The 15,022-nt window shown below is 39.2% G+C and overlaps 1 protein-coding gene across 1 annotated transcript in view; it reads right to left on the minus strand.

Moving 5' to 3' along the window:
- Positions 1-455: 455 nt before the first annotated feature.
- SAMM50 (SAMM50 sorting and assembly machinery component) overlaps positions 456-15,022 on the minus strand; it is a 34,080-nt gene continuing 19,513 nt past the window's right edge. Inside the window, exons 10-15 of the mRNA XM_084620682.1 lie at positions 10,653-10,739; positions 6,253-6,323; positions 4,417-4,484; positions 3,127-3,273; positions 1,429-1,570; positions 456-568 (exon numbers count right to left, since the gene is read on the minus strand). Coding sequence (XP_084476808.1) covers positions 523-568; positions 1,429-1,570; positions 3,127-3,273; positions 4,417-4,484; positions 6,253-6,323; positions 10,653-10,739 — 561 coding nt within the window. The 3' untranslated portion in view covers positions 456-522. The remainder of the gene's footprint in view (positions 569-1,428; positions 1,571-3,126; positions 3,274-4,416; positions 4,485-6,252; positions 6,324-10,652; positions 10,740-15,022) is intronic.

A 15,022-nucleotide genomic window follows, 5' to 3' on the forward strand; every position in this document is an offset into this window, starting at 1 on the left:
TGTAGGTATAACCATTATGCTTGTTACACACTGAAAAGTGCTTGATACTGGAATTTTTCATGGCATTCTCTCTATTCATCCAACTTGGCATAATGTAAGTACAGAAAAAGAATATCCCACTGTATTAACCTTTACATGGTATATGTATATAGTAGGGCCATCCTAAACATCTGTTGGGGTTTTATGAGACAAGTAGTCCACTGACAATTATAATGCTGTGGAGTTATCCCAGCACTAGTTTCCAATATACCTATTTTTTTTCCATTTTAAGTATCAACAGCCTCAGTAAAAGTTAAAATAGTTTTAAAATCCCATGAAAGAGTCCGCCTGCCTTTGATAAAAATCAGAGGTACCGTGCACCTTTCCAGAATAATTCTTTAATGTAGTTTCCTGTGAAGTCTGAGCAGTTAATCATTCAAAGGCACATTTATACTTCAAGGAAAAAAAAACTGGAATCATTGTGAGCAATATTTTATTCAAGTGCTCTCTTTTTTGACAGAAGCGTGAAGTGTTTCTGTAATATTACAGGAATCTTATTCCAGCTCCAAACTGGACACCATCACATATCCTGAAAGAAAAAGGCAATACAGTGCATAGTATTAGCATGATACATAAGGTATCTTTGGACAGTGCCCTCCCCCTCAGATTTTCACTATTTTTAATCCTTGGAAAACTACAATTCAAATATATTTTGAGGAAAAAAAGCTACGTTAAATATTTTCCATGCTTTTCAGCCTATCGGTAATGGAAGATCACAGGCCAAATTCTGCACTCTCTCACACCACCTTTAGCCCTAATGAAGTTAACAGAATTTAGCAGGATAAAACTTTAAGGATCCATCTTAACTATGTCAACAACTCAGAAAATAAAACTTGAGGTCAGCAAAAGTCTATTTGCAAAATCTGAAACTGTATTCCCACTGAAGCTTTCTGATGGTGTATTGTACCATTCACTCAGTAGATAAAATCATAGTTGGCTGCAAAATGCAATTATAAGCCTGCCCTCCCATTATCAATGCCTAACTTTCTAAAAAGCTTACTTTTTCCAGGTGGGAAATTCCATGTTTGGTAACCTTTAAAATTTTTTTGAATGGATAAGGAAAGCATCATCAGCTGTTTGAGTCTGTATTTCCTTATTGTAAAGAAATAGAACCTGCCACACTTTTATTCATACGATTTCAACAGCTGAACTCAAAGTTCAGTGAACTTTGAAACCTGAGATATAAATGGCTCTAAATGGAGAAGTACTTCTGAAACCAATGTGGAAAAAGTTGGCTGAAAGAAAAATGCTTCAGTGCTGAGAAATCGCCAAGGAATAAATAGATAAAGAACACACACAAGACTAAAATTCTCACTGAAGCAGATGAATAAGTTTCTAGGTACTCTTAAAAATTAGTCAATATTCTAAGAAAACTATAAAAACACAAACCTGTCACTACCCTGTACTCCCATAGGGATACAGTAGTTAAGTTCTAATCTAGCAATGTTTCCAAGTCTGAGCACTATTCCAGCACCGTAAGACCATCGGATGAACTCAGCCAGCTTCCGGAGATGAGCTTTGGGACCTTCACCTGAGAAGGGAAAGAAACATTTGGAGACTGGTAATCAAACCACACCGTCAAGAACTTCAAGGGCCAACTACAATTTTCAGGGCCAGTAAACCTAGCACTTTGGAACATCCACTACAAACAAAGAATCAAACCCCACTCCATACAAAGTGTCTACAACTCCCATGGATCCTCAGCATCTCAGATTCAGGAATCACTACTCTGCACTTCCTTTCTGGTGTTTAAGAGCCACTGTCTAATTTCCACGGTTATGGTACCCAGTATTAAAGAGAGCATTTAGCATCTTCAATAAATTTCTACTGATTTTAAATCAGATGCCTATGCTGCTCAACTGTATATAAAATGCACCTTCACTGCATGAGTTAATTCACCTCTTCCTTCAAGCTACAAAGGTAACAAATGTCACTATAATATTAGCTGCTCACACTATCTCCAGCAAAATAGCTGAAGAGACTTTGGAAGAAAAGGAAGCTGAAGGAGTAAAGTGTGTGTGTGTGGGGGGGGGGGGGAAATCAAACTAGTTATTGCACCCTTGGACATGTTATGGTACTACCAAGTTTAATTAATCTGAGCACAGAATTCTAGTTTGATTCTTCTGTTTGCCTGCAAACCCTTTTCAGAGTAGTCTGCCTGGGATAGTGGGCAGTAAGGGTATATCTGCACTAGAAAGATAAGTTGACCTACATTATGTTGACTTACAGCCATTGCAATATTACTGCATTGGTGAGTGCTCACATTACCCTCCCTGAAATCGTGGTGTACATCCTCACCAGGAGTGCTTCCACCAACCTAAGAGGCACCGTGTGGGGAGTGGACAGTCCAGTCTCACAGCTCAGGTGGCAGCTTCCTGATGGGACTCGCTTCTCCACAGGCTCCCAGTGGGATGCCAACCCTCCTCTGGTCCTGGTTCCTCTCCAGGAGTGGGGAGAAGCCACCTGTGGCTTCTCGTGCTGGGGAGCGGGACCTACCAGCCCCTGTTTCTTAGGCCCCTCCTCTCCCTGCTGGGAGCCGGGCAGCCTCATCAATTTCACGGCTCCTGCCCTGAAAACTGACAAGACAGCCAACAGCGATCTAAGTAAAGCAGTGTCTACACAGACACTGTGTTGCCCTAACTACACTGACATGAGCTCTACACCTCTCGTGGACATGCAGTTACTATATCGGTGTAGTAGGGCACTTACATCGGCGGGATGAACATTGTAGCGTAGACATTGACATAAGTAGGTTGACGTAAGCGGCCTTACGTCGACCTAACTCCCCAAGCAAGCACACCAGAAGGTGAACAAATATATGGAAATACCACAGTTAGACTTCCACCCACCACTTCTGCAACTTGAAAAGTTCCTGACCCAACAGGCTTTAAAACCAAGTGCTGTAGATAGAGGGTTACTAAAGTTAACGTTCAAATATGCAGCCTACCAAAAGTTGCCTTTTATTGGCCCACTATATTATACGCTGTAAACTAATAGCTTTGAGTGAACAAATATCCAACAACTTTATAATGCTCTTTGGACTTGGTGGATCAGGTTGCAATGGTTTATAAGTATCTTGCTTCTTACCGTAGTTAAGATTGCAGAGGTTTCCAGCATTGAGGAAGAAGTGTGTTCTAAAGAGGTCTCCAAATCCCCCACGACCTGGCCGAAAAGGGAGAGGTGTGTACAAGTGCAGGCCCCCAGCCCAATAGGCTTCTCCTCCAAGGTAATCACCTACATGAGGAAAATATTGTAAAAACAGCATTTACCATGGAATACACCAAATGGAAACTTTTCTACATACGATACAGGAGGAACTTCCTAAATTGCTTTATATAGCTACAACCCACTTACCAGAGGTTCCCACCTCCAACAAGGATAAATTAACACTTAGCTAACACCCTTTAATTCTCCTCAGTACTCTTCCTTTTTTATCTCTGCCTTTAGACTAGCTATTTGGAGCAGGGACCTGTTCGGTGTTCAGCATAGTCCACCTACTGTACACCTCTGAAACAGGTATCCCCATTTTAAAGAAAGGGAAATGATATGATTGAGTGACTATTTTACAGTCACATGAAGTCAGTAGTAGAGCAAGGATTAGAATTGAGGAAGCTCCTGGCTCCCAAATCCCTCTCTCATCTTACACTACCTTTCTCCTAAAGGAAACCCCATTGTTTTATATATAAACTACATGAGCACATGCTGTTCCACATATAGATTCAGTACAATCACTATTCTAACCACATTTTGTTTTTTAAATCTTAGAAGGTTGTTTGCAAAAAATCAAGGTGACTCACTGGAGACTGAAATCTAAGTCATTCCTGTAAACAAACATCAGTAAATTCAGATGAAGCTCTTGAAGGTCAAAGACATTTTGTTAGCCCTGTCTCTTGCAAGGATATCTTAAGAAAGCAGCAGGGCTACTGAAGCAGTATTAACTCTGCCTCACCCTCAACTTGTTTTAGTGCTAGCCACACATACACAATATCTTAATACCCTTTGAAGGATATCGGGAAGTTTTAAATATTCCTTTAGAAATGAGAAAGCTTAGAGAAGCCTGTGTAAGGGGTAAAGGTACAATAGCCTAAACAAGCCTACATGCAGAGTCAGTTTAGAAGAAGTATAAGTAGTCTAGAAATATACCTGAGGGCTACTGGCTTTGTTCCAGGGTGAACTAGTAACGTAACAGGAGATCAAAGACACCTAAAACTTCTCAGACCCTTGGGATTATACCCACCCTTTCTGAGAAAAAAATGCCAGAGGCAGAGCAGTTTCCAATTATTTGAAATTTGTAATAAGTAACAAAGATACAAACCCTAGCCTTAAATTATTATTATTATTACGTTGATATTAGACTGGGATTTAAGAGTCTCACACCTTCGCTTTGGGGTCCAATGCTGTACATACTGAATCCACGCACACTCGTTGGTCCACCAAGGTAAAACCTAATGAGCAAAGTCATTTTTAATCAAATAAATAATCCTTAGTAAAAGTGTTCTAGTTAAATTGTAAAATATACACTTATCAATTCTTTGAAATTTATATTCAGAATTACAGGAAACCTTTTTACAAGTGAAATGCTTTTAAGAAAATACAAGAGCTAAACACAACTCAAATCAAGAGGAGGACATATTCAGGTTTACTTAAAATAAAATAAAAATAAAAGCATTTTGATATTTTTTTTTCAAATAATTTTAATCTTTACTTACCAAGACCAAAATACAGGGGTCTGCATTTCCTTTGCTATGCCTGATGTCACAATCAGTGTAAGAAATGCAGTTCCTTTACAGGGTTAGGTGCGGATGGTACTCACCATTGGAAGAGAAATGCAGAATCCTGAACTTAGTTCTCAGTAAGTTCCAACTGTCTTAATATGTTTACCTGTACCCATAACAACATCTAAACACAGCTTAAAGTTAAAGCAGTTCACAGGATTATTATTTACAAATATCAAGTCTAAATATTTACTTGTCAAGGTTCCTTCCCCACTCTGAACTCTAGGGTACAGATGGGGGGACGTGAATGAAAGACCCCCTAGGCTTATTCTTACCAGCTTAGGTTAAAAACTTCCCCAAGTTACAAACTTTACCTTGTCCTTGAACAGTACGCTGCCACCACCAAGCGTTTTAAACAAAGAACAGAAAAAAAGACCACTTGGAGACGTTTTCCCCCAAGCCCAACACCACCTTTCCTGGGGAAGGCTTGATAATAATCCTCACCAATTGGTACAGGTGAACAGACCCAAACCCTTGGATCTTAAGAACAATGAAAAATCAATCAGGTTCTTAAAAGAAGAATTTTAATTAAAGGTAAAAGAATCACCTCTGTAAAATCAGGATGGTAAATACCTTACAGATTCAAAACATAGAGAACCTGTCTAGGCAAAACCTTAAGTTACAAAAAGACACAAAAACAGGAACATACATTCCCTCCAGCACATCTTATTTTACCAGCCATTAAACAAAAGAAAATCTAATACATTTTCTAGCTAGATTACTTACTAATTTAACAGGAGTTGGAAGGCTTGCGTTTCTGATCTGTTCCCGGCAAAAGCATCACACAGACAGACAGACCCTTTGTTCCCCCCCCCCGGATTTGAAAGGGTCTTGTCCCCTCATTGGTCATTTTGGGTCAGGTGCCAGCGAGGTTACCTTAGCTTCTTAACCCTTTACAGGTGAAAGGGTTTTACCTCTGGCCGGGAGGGATTTTATAGCACTGTATACAGAAAGGTGGTTACCCTTCCCTTTATATTTATGGCATTACTGTTACAAACATTTGTTAAAGATCTGTATTTTAAAGCCCAAGCTAGAATACACCACTGTTATAAGATGGGGTTACCACTCAATGTATTTACCTTCTCTGCAATATTTCCTAAACTTACAATGGGTAATTATGCAAATAATATGGTAAATTTAACTGTTGAAGGTGGCACATATTTGCTATTTAATGGCAACCACTGCAAGTTTATATAACAACCTTTATTATGGAAATGATGAATATGAGGTATGCTTGAAATGTTAATGTGGTGCTCAAATTAAACGGGATCTTGCCTGGTTTAGTACCCATAACAAGACAGAAAGGAAGAAAGAAAAACCTCCCCTTCTTAATGCAAAAGAAACAGCAACTATGGAGTTTTCATAGTATATTGTCTGAGTTTACAGAAAACAATGAAGAGAGTCAAACAGGACAATGAGAATTAAATGCATTACTTGCCTATCAGCAATACTGGAGGGTTTATCTCCAATAGGAACCAACATTCCACCCCAGAGAGTTGCTGAAAAAACCTTAGGAAAAAAGCAAAATTTGTTTTTTAAAATTGTGTATTATTCAGATACCGTATAACAGAGTTGGTCAAATTCTGCCATTCAAGACACATGCAGAGCTCCCACTGGCTTTACTAGGAGCTACGCGAGATCAGAATATGCTTGTGTGCAGTATCTAATCTCTAACAAATGTATTTTCAGAAGAACTGTTGGCCACTGCTGCCCTCTTTCTGAAGTATGTAGCGTTACATTATCAGAAGAATTGTTAAAGTATCGTGCTATTTTTCAATTTGAAAAAGTCAAGTCTGGCTCCCACGCTCTCAGCCGTTTTCATATCTTGCCCCTCTCATGCTTTTCCCCAAAATAAAATGGTCATTTTGACATCAGTTGCTCCCTGTGATTTCAACATTAGAACACACTGTATCCCTAGAAAACATCTATTAAGAATGGAAGCTATATGGCCCCTGTAATTTAAAAAAAAAACAACCTTATCTACTAGCCTACATAGCATAACATATTGGGTAAATTTACTGGTAACCAAATCACAATAATAAACTATACTGGTAGCCTGCACTGAGTGTACAAAATAGAAGGAAAATACTGTTGTGCAGCTGGGTCTCCCAAAAGTCTATAGTCAAATAAAAAATAAAAAGTATAGTTTTACTGCAGATACAGACTCTCAGTACACACAACCTAAACACAGAAGGCCAAATTTTTACACATTCCCTTACAATAAATAATACTTTAACCATTTCTTCAGTGGTGCTACTTGCAAATTATTATTCTGAATGAGTATGGATGACAGAATCTGGCCCAGAATTATTAATGGAAGTAGTAAGTAGACAGCAGTTCAGAGCCATGTGTGCACTCCTGTAGTGCATTTTATGTTAAACCGACTCAAAAGTTTAATTTCCTGTAAGTAAATGGACTAGTAGAATGTAGCAAGCAACAGCAACAAAGAAGCAGTGCTAAATCTCTACAACTTCTGTATGACTAAAGCATATCTTCCAGAAAGGCATTCAGTTTTGATTTGAAGACATCAATAAATAAAGAATCCACCATTTCCCTTGGTAGTTTCTCCCAGTGGTTGTTCACACCAAATGTTAAAAATCTATGCCTTATTTCTAAACTGAATTTGTCTGGTTTCCACTTCCAGCCACTGGTTCTTGTTATGTCTTTCTCTGCTAGATTAAAGAGCTCTTTAGTACCTGGTATTTCATCCCCATAAAATACTTATACTCTGTAATCAAGTTACGGCTCAATCTTCTTTTTGATAAGCTAAACAAATTAAGCTCTTTAGGGCTCTCACTCCAAGTTATTTTCTCCAGCCCTCTAATCATTCTTGTGGTTCTTTTCTGCACCCTCTCCAATTTTTCAACATGTTTTTTAAAATATGGACACCAGCACTGTATGCAGTATTCTAGTATTGATTTCACCAATACCATTTACAGACGTAAAACCACCTCCCTATTCCTATTCACTACTCTCCTGTTTACATATCTAAAGATCACATTTGCCCTCTTTTCCTACAACATTGCATGGGAGCACGTCCACTATAACCCATAAATCCTTTTCAGAGTTACTCCTTTTCAGGACATAGTCACCCATTCTGAAAGTATGGACTGCATTCCTAGTTTCTAGATGTATAACTTTGCACTTAGCCATATTGAAATGCATTTTCTTTGAACTGGCCCAGTTTACCAAGCAATCCAGATTGCTCTGTATGATTGCACTGCTCCCATCAATATTTACCAGTGTGTCAATCTTTGTGTCATCCATAAATTATATCAGCAGTGATTTCAAATTTACACTTCCAGATCAGACACGAAAGGGTTGAATACTGTCAGGCTTAGTACTGATTTCTGAGGAACACTGCCAGTAGAAACACCCCTATTCAATTATGATTCCCCTTGACAATGACGGTTTGAAATCTGTCAGCCAGCCAGTTTTGAATCCGTTTAACAAGGGGTCTATTGATACTGTGTAATGTTAATTTTTTAAATCAAACTACATAATGCTAATTTTTTAAACCAGAATGTCACGTGGTACTAAGTCAAATATATTACAACAGTCTAAGTATATTACATCTATGCAGATTACTTTTATCTGCTAAACTGGTCATCTCAACATAGAATGAAATCAGGTTTGTCTGACATTATCTTTTTTCCATAAAGCCATGCTGACTGGCATTAATTATATTCTATCCTTTAATTCTTTATCAATTAATTCCACGATCAGTTATTCCATTATTTTGCCTAGGACGGATTTAAAGTTAATTGGCCTATAGTTACCTGGGTTATCCTGCTTGCCTTTTTAAAATAGTGGCACAATATTTGCGTTGTTCTCATCATCTGAAATGTTTCTGGTATTCAAGATTTATTAAAAATTAATATCAGTGGTTCAGAGATCTGCTCAGCCAATTCTTTTAGGACTACTGGGTGCAAGTTATCCAGGCCAGCTAATATTTATCCCTAGTAGATTATATTTAACATCCTCTTTAGTTACTAATGAGCTGGAAAGTACTTCATTCTCATATGATACAAGCACATCATCCTCATTCTCTCCAAGTACAGAAGAAATATTTACTGAGCACTTCTGCCTTATCAGCACTATTAACAACAATTCTACCATCTCCATCTAGTAGTGAGCCTTCACCATTGCTAGGTTTCTTCTGTTCCTAATATACTTAAAATCTCTTCCTTTATTGTTCTGAGCCCTGCCTATTGTTTTTTTCCTGATATGTTAAGCTTCCCTTAACAGTTTTCTGCAGTTCACAACTTCTACTGTATATTGATTGTTCTCTATCTTCCCTTTTTTCCATTTGTTATACATTGCCTTTTAACTTCTTATTTAATGGGAGATACAGGGTTAAAAACTGAACATACTGCCTTGAAAGCCCCCAAACACAGTACCATTTGCCTTCCACTGCCCATCTATTTTCAGTCACACCTTGATACAGAGAAGCAAGCTGATTATACAGCAGCACTACTAAAGTCACTCCAATAGCGCACTATCACAATCAAAACAGCACATGATTTAATTGAACCTCCTAAAAATCATCATCTGATAGCACATTAATGGTTTCCTGAAAGCTTTTTTGGTTGAAACTTGTGTTACCTCAAAAAGTTCATCTTGCTTCCCCAAAGCAAGGGCCCCCTCTTGTACTGACTCACGTTTGAAGCATAGAAGATGCCTGCATTTGTTTTTCATGGTATATTATCTCTTTCCCACCCTAACACACCTGACCTCAGAGATTTCTTTTAACCAAAGAGGGACCTCTTCCAAAACCAGTAACATTGCTCCACTTAAGACAACCAGTTGGTCAGTGGAGAATGATGCAATGAGCTATCCTCTACTCATAGGCTGAGAGAGTACTGCCTTTCTGCTACCATTCCCCTCAGATATTAAAGTGTTTGGTTCGTGTTTCACCTTAAAAGTCTTCATTTCTATCATACAAGTGAAAGTATGAAAAAAGCTTTAGCACAAATATTGTGCTAAAGTTATTAAAAATAAGGGGCTGTGGACAACTACATTCAAATTTATCGGCTAAAGATACCACACAATGATAAATTTCAAGGTGTTAGATGTAAGAAGAACCAGTGTATGCATGAAACTTCTGGTATTTATCCATCATTCTGGGACATCTACAGTGGACCCAAGAGAACAGAATTAGAGATCCTAAAGAGGGGTTTTTAAACAGATAAATTCAAATGTATTTGTGTGCTTAATGCTCTCCACAGTTTGGTATGTTGGGGATTCAACGTATAATGTTAGCACAATTTTGGGGTTAGCTTTCCAGTTCACCATCATTAGTTTTACATAGAAGATAACAAAAACATGAAGATAATAATGGTGATAACAGGTACATAACCATAAACTCATAGTACTATTATAATCAAACAAAAATGTATAACTAAAATCTAGGCAGACAAGACTGACCAGAAAATTTATAATCAAGGGAAGAAGAAATATAAGCTAAAGGGTCCAACCAATCAATGAGAAAGCTAATAACAGTATCTATGGACAGAAGATCCACATAATATAGCTACATCAAACTGAATTCCTTTTTAAGGGAAAACATTTCTCACACCTAATTGTCTGAGTTATCCATTCTCTTCAAAAAGTCCAGCTTTCAAATTTCTATGACAGATGCAGAAGTGTCACATAAAAAGAGATTAATACAATGAGAAAAATAATACATATTAATTCTAAGGCAAATCAAAGTATCTACACATCTAGCTTTAGTCAGTAAAATCTTTTTGAAGGCACGATGAAAAAGGGTCATGAGAAACATTCAAATCACCCCACTTGTTACATTAGGAAGTGAACTGAAAATGTTTAAATACTTACTGAATCCCATAAAAGTTGCTTATTCAGCTGAAGCTCAAAGTCCTCTTTTAGAAAGGACACATCTCCACCTGAGTAGCCGGCTAGCTCCTAGGAAAAAACAAACTTTTAAGATACCACAAACACGCATATTTTGGAGGCCCACCCCCCTTCCTAACATAATTCATCTAAGGCTGTGTCACCATCAGCAGTGTTCTCTATGTAGACAACAGCAGTTTCCACATTGGCATGGTTGGGCAACTGAATTCAACACCTGTGAAAAAACACAACTGAGTCCTAGAGAAATGAAAGGTCAACCACACTTTCTTACCACGGATGTTAAATATGGCTACCCCTTTCTACACCACTTGTTGTCAACAAGACCTTGGTGGAATGGGGCAACAGTGTTTGACACCTAACATCAAACAGTTGAAGCTTTTTCCATGAAACAGTAACATTTCAGTTAGTAAAATATAACTGAAGACTATAAAAGTAGAAAAGGAGTACTTGTGGCACATTAGAGACTAACCAATTTATTTGAGCATAAGCTTTCGTGAGCTACAGCTCACTTCATCGGATGCATTCAGTGGAAAATACAGTGAGGAGATTTATATACACACAGAAAATGAAAAAATGGGTGTTATACACACTGTAAGGAGAGTGATCACTTAAGATGAGCTATTACCAGCAGGAGAGAAGGGGTGGGGGGCAGGGGGGGAGAAAAGGGAGGGAGGGAGGGAAGGGGAAAGATTTTGTAGTGATAATCAAGGTGGGCCATTTCCAGCAGTTAACAAGAACATCTGAGGAACAGTGGGGGGGAGGAGGTGGGGGAATAAACATGGGGAAATAGTTTTACTTTGTGTAATGACCCATCCACTCCCAGTCTTTATTCAAGCCTAAAGTTAATTGTATCCAGTTTGCAAATTAGACTCCAATGAGAGACTGCTGAATTGGAATTGTTTTTGAAGTCTTTTTGTTGTAATAGTGCGACTTTTAGGTCTGTAATCGAGTGACCAGAGGGACTGAAGTGTTCTCCAACTGGTTTATGAATGTTATAATTCTTGACATCTGATTTGTGTCCATTTATTCTTTTACGTAGAGACTGTCCAGTCTAACCACTGTACATGGCAGACAGACATTGCTGGCACATGATGGCATATATCACATTGGTAGATGTGCAGGTGAACGAGCCTCTGATAGTGTGGCTGATGTGATTAGGCCCTATGATGGTGTCCCCTGAATAGATATGTGGGCACAGTTGGCAACGGGCTTTGTTGCAAGGATAGGTTCCCGGGTTAGTGGTTCTGTTGTGTGGTATGTGGTTGCTGGTGAGTATTTGTTTCAGGTTGGGGGCCTGTCTCCCAAGATTTGTGAGAGTGATGGGTCGCCCTTCAGGATAGGTTGTAGATCCTTGATGATGCGTTGGAGAGGTTTTAGGGGACTGAAGGGGATGGCTAGTGGCATTCTGTTGTTTTCTTTGTTGGGCCTGTCCTGTAGTAGGTGACTTCTGGGTACTCTTCTGGCTGTGACAATTTGTTCCTTCACTTCAGCAGGTGGGTATCATAGTTGTAAGAATGCTTGACAGAGACCTTGTAGGTGTTTGTCTCTGCCTGAAGGGTTGGAGCAAATGCGGTTGTATCGTAGAGCTTGGCTGTAGTCAATGGATTGTGTGGTGTGGTCTGGGTGAAAGCTGGAGGCATGTAGGCAGGAATAGCGGTCAGTAGGTTTCCGGTATAGGGTGGTGTTTATGTGACCATCACTTATTAGCGCCGTAGTGTCCAGGAAGTGGATCTCTTGTGTGCACTGGTCCAGGCTGAGGTTGATGGTAGGATGGAAATTGTTGAAATCATGGTGGAATTCCTCAAGGGCTTCTTTTCCATGGGTCCAGATGATGATGTCATCAACGTAGCGCAAGTAGAGTAGGGGCATTAGGGGACGAGAGCTGAGGATGCGTTGTTCTAAGTCAGCCATAAAAATGTTGGCATACTGTGGGGCCATGCGGGTAACCCATATCAGTGCTTCTGATTTGAAGGTATACATTGTCCCCAAATGTGAAATAGTTATGGGTAAGGACAAAGTCACAAAGTTCAGCCACCAGGTTTGCCGTGACATTATCGGGGATAGCGTTCTTGACGGCTTGTAGTCCATCTTTGTGTGGAATGTTGGTGTAGAGGGCTTCTACATCCATAGTGGCCAGGATGGCGTTTTCAGGAAGATCACCGATGGACTGTAGTTTCCTCAGGAAGTCAGTGGTGTCTCTAAGATAGCTAGGACTGCTGGTAGCTTAGGGCCTGAGGAGGGAGTCTACATAACCAGACAATCCTGCTGTCAGGGTGCCAATGCCGGAGATGGGGCGTCCAGGATTTCCAGGTTTATGGATCTTGGGTAGCAGATAGAATGCCCCAGGTTGGGGTTCTAGGGGTGTGTCTGTGCGGATTTGTTCTTGTGCTTTTTCACAGAGTTTCTTGAGCAAATGCTGTAGTTTGTTTTGGTAACCTTCAGTGGGATCAGAGGGTAATGTCTTGTAGAAAGTGGTGTTGGAGAGCTGCCTAGCAGCCTCTTGTTCATATTCTAATCTATTCATGATGACGACAGCACCTCCTTTGTCAGCCTTTTTGATTATGAGGTCAGAGTTGTTTCCGAGGCTGTGGATGGCATTGTGTTCTGCACGGCTGAGGTTATGGGGCAAGTGATGCTGCTTTTCCACAATTTCAGCCCGTGCACATCGGCAGAAGCACTCTATGTAGAAGTCCAGTCTGTTGTTTCGACCTTCGGGAGGAGTCCACCCAGAATCCTTCTTTTTGTAGTCTTGGTAGGAAGGTCTCCGTGGGTTAGTATGTTGTTCAGAGGTGTGTTGGAAATATTCCTTGAGTCGGAGACGTCGAAAATAGGATTCTAGGTCACCACAGAACTGTATCATGTTCGTGGGGGTGGAGGAGCAGAAGTCCAGGCCCCGAGACAGGACAGATTCTTCTGCTGGGCTAAGAGTATAGTTGGATAGATTAACAATATTGCTGGGTGGGTTAAGGGAACCACTGTTGTGGCCCCTTGTGGCATGTAGTAGTTTAGATAGTTTAGTGTCCTTTTTCTTTTGTAGAGAAGCAAAGTGTGTGTTGTAAATGGCTTGTCTAGTTTTTGTAAAGTCCATCCATGAGGAAGTTTGTGTGGAAGGTTGGTTTTTATGAGAGTATCCAGTTTTGAAAGCTTATTCTTAATCCTTCCCTGTTTGCTGTAGAGGATGTTGATCAGGTGGTTCCGCAGTTTCTTTGAGAGCGTGTGGCACAAGCTGTCAGCATAGTCTATATGGTATGTAGATTGTAATGGATTTTTTTTACCTTCAGTCCTTTTTGTACGATGTCCATCTGATTGCATTTGGAAAGGAAGATGATGTCTGTCTGTATCTGTACAAGTTTTTTCATGAAGTTGATAGTTTTCCATTCCATACGGCTAAATGCAGTGCCTTGCATAATGACAGGTTTCAGAGTAGCAGCCGTGTTATTTGCGAATACAGACTAACATGGCTGCTACTCTGAAACCTATAAAAAGTAGAGTTGCATTATACGAAAATCTGGGTAAATGTATAGAATACAAGCAGCAAAACAGGATATTTTGTTTTGAACATCTAACGAACGATTGGCAATAATCAATAGTTTAGTAATCTTGTTCACAGTGTGCACTTTATCACATATGTATCCTTGAAAGAATCTCCATTTCTCCCACTTTACACCCTCCACTCCTTTCCCTATTAAGGTCCCAAATCAGTGTCACCATCTTTGCTTAGGAGGAACAAACAGGAAGTTTTCCAGTCTTGCTCTTATTTGATCCAAGTTGCTGCTCTAGTACTTCCAGACTTTGCTGGAAGGAAGGATGACATTTCAATTCACCATACAATCTAATTGTTAACGCATACATCTGAGAAGCTAATTGATTTAAGATGAAAGGCAAGTGGATAGTGGAAACCATTTTCTAAACTCATGCACATATCCTGAAAAGTTATTTTTATAAAAATAACTTAAGTGCAATGAACTTTAAAAGTCATGAATAGCTACGTAGTCTAGCCACATTAGGATGTGATGGTACAAAATGTTGTCTCAACGTCTATTTTGCCAGATGCAGTTTTGCTATGTGACAGTATTTTTTAACCAAAGAATTTAATGCCAATAGTTGAAGACTGTTTTGAAACAAAAACAACAATAAAAATATTGTTTATTTTCATATTTATATCTTCCTCTATAAAGAGAATTAGTGATTTAAAAATACACACTGGTGCCGAAAAGTGAACACAAAACTATTTTGAATGGATTTTCTTATATTCAATGTATTCTCTAACAATATATAAACTCAGAAATGAGCAGTATCAACCAGAAACAAAACGAAACAAACATGCTGCACAC

This window comes from Lepidochelys olivacea, assembly GCF_965140295.1.
Source record: "Lepidochelys olivacea isolate rLepOli2 genome assembly, chromosome: 1".
NCBI classification, from domain to species: Eukaryota; Metazoa; Chordata; order Testudines; family Cheloniidae; genus Lepidochelys; species Lepidochelys olivacea.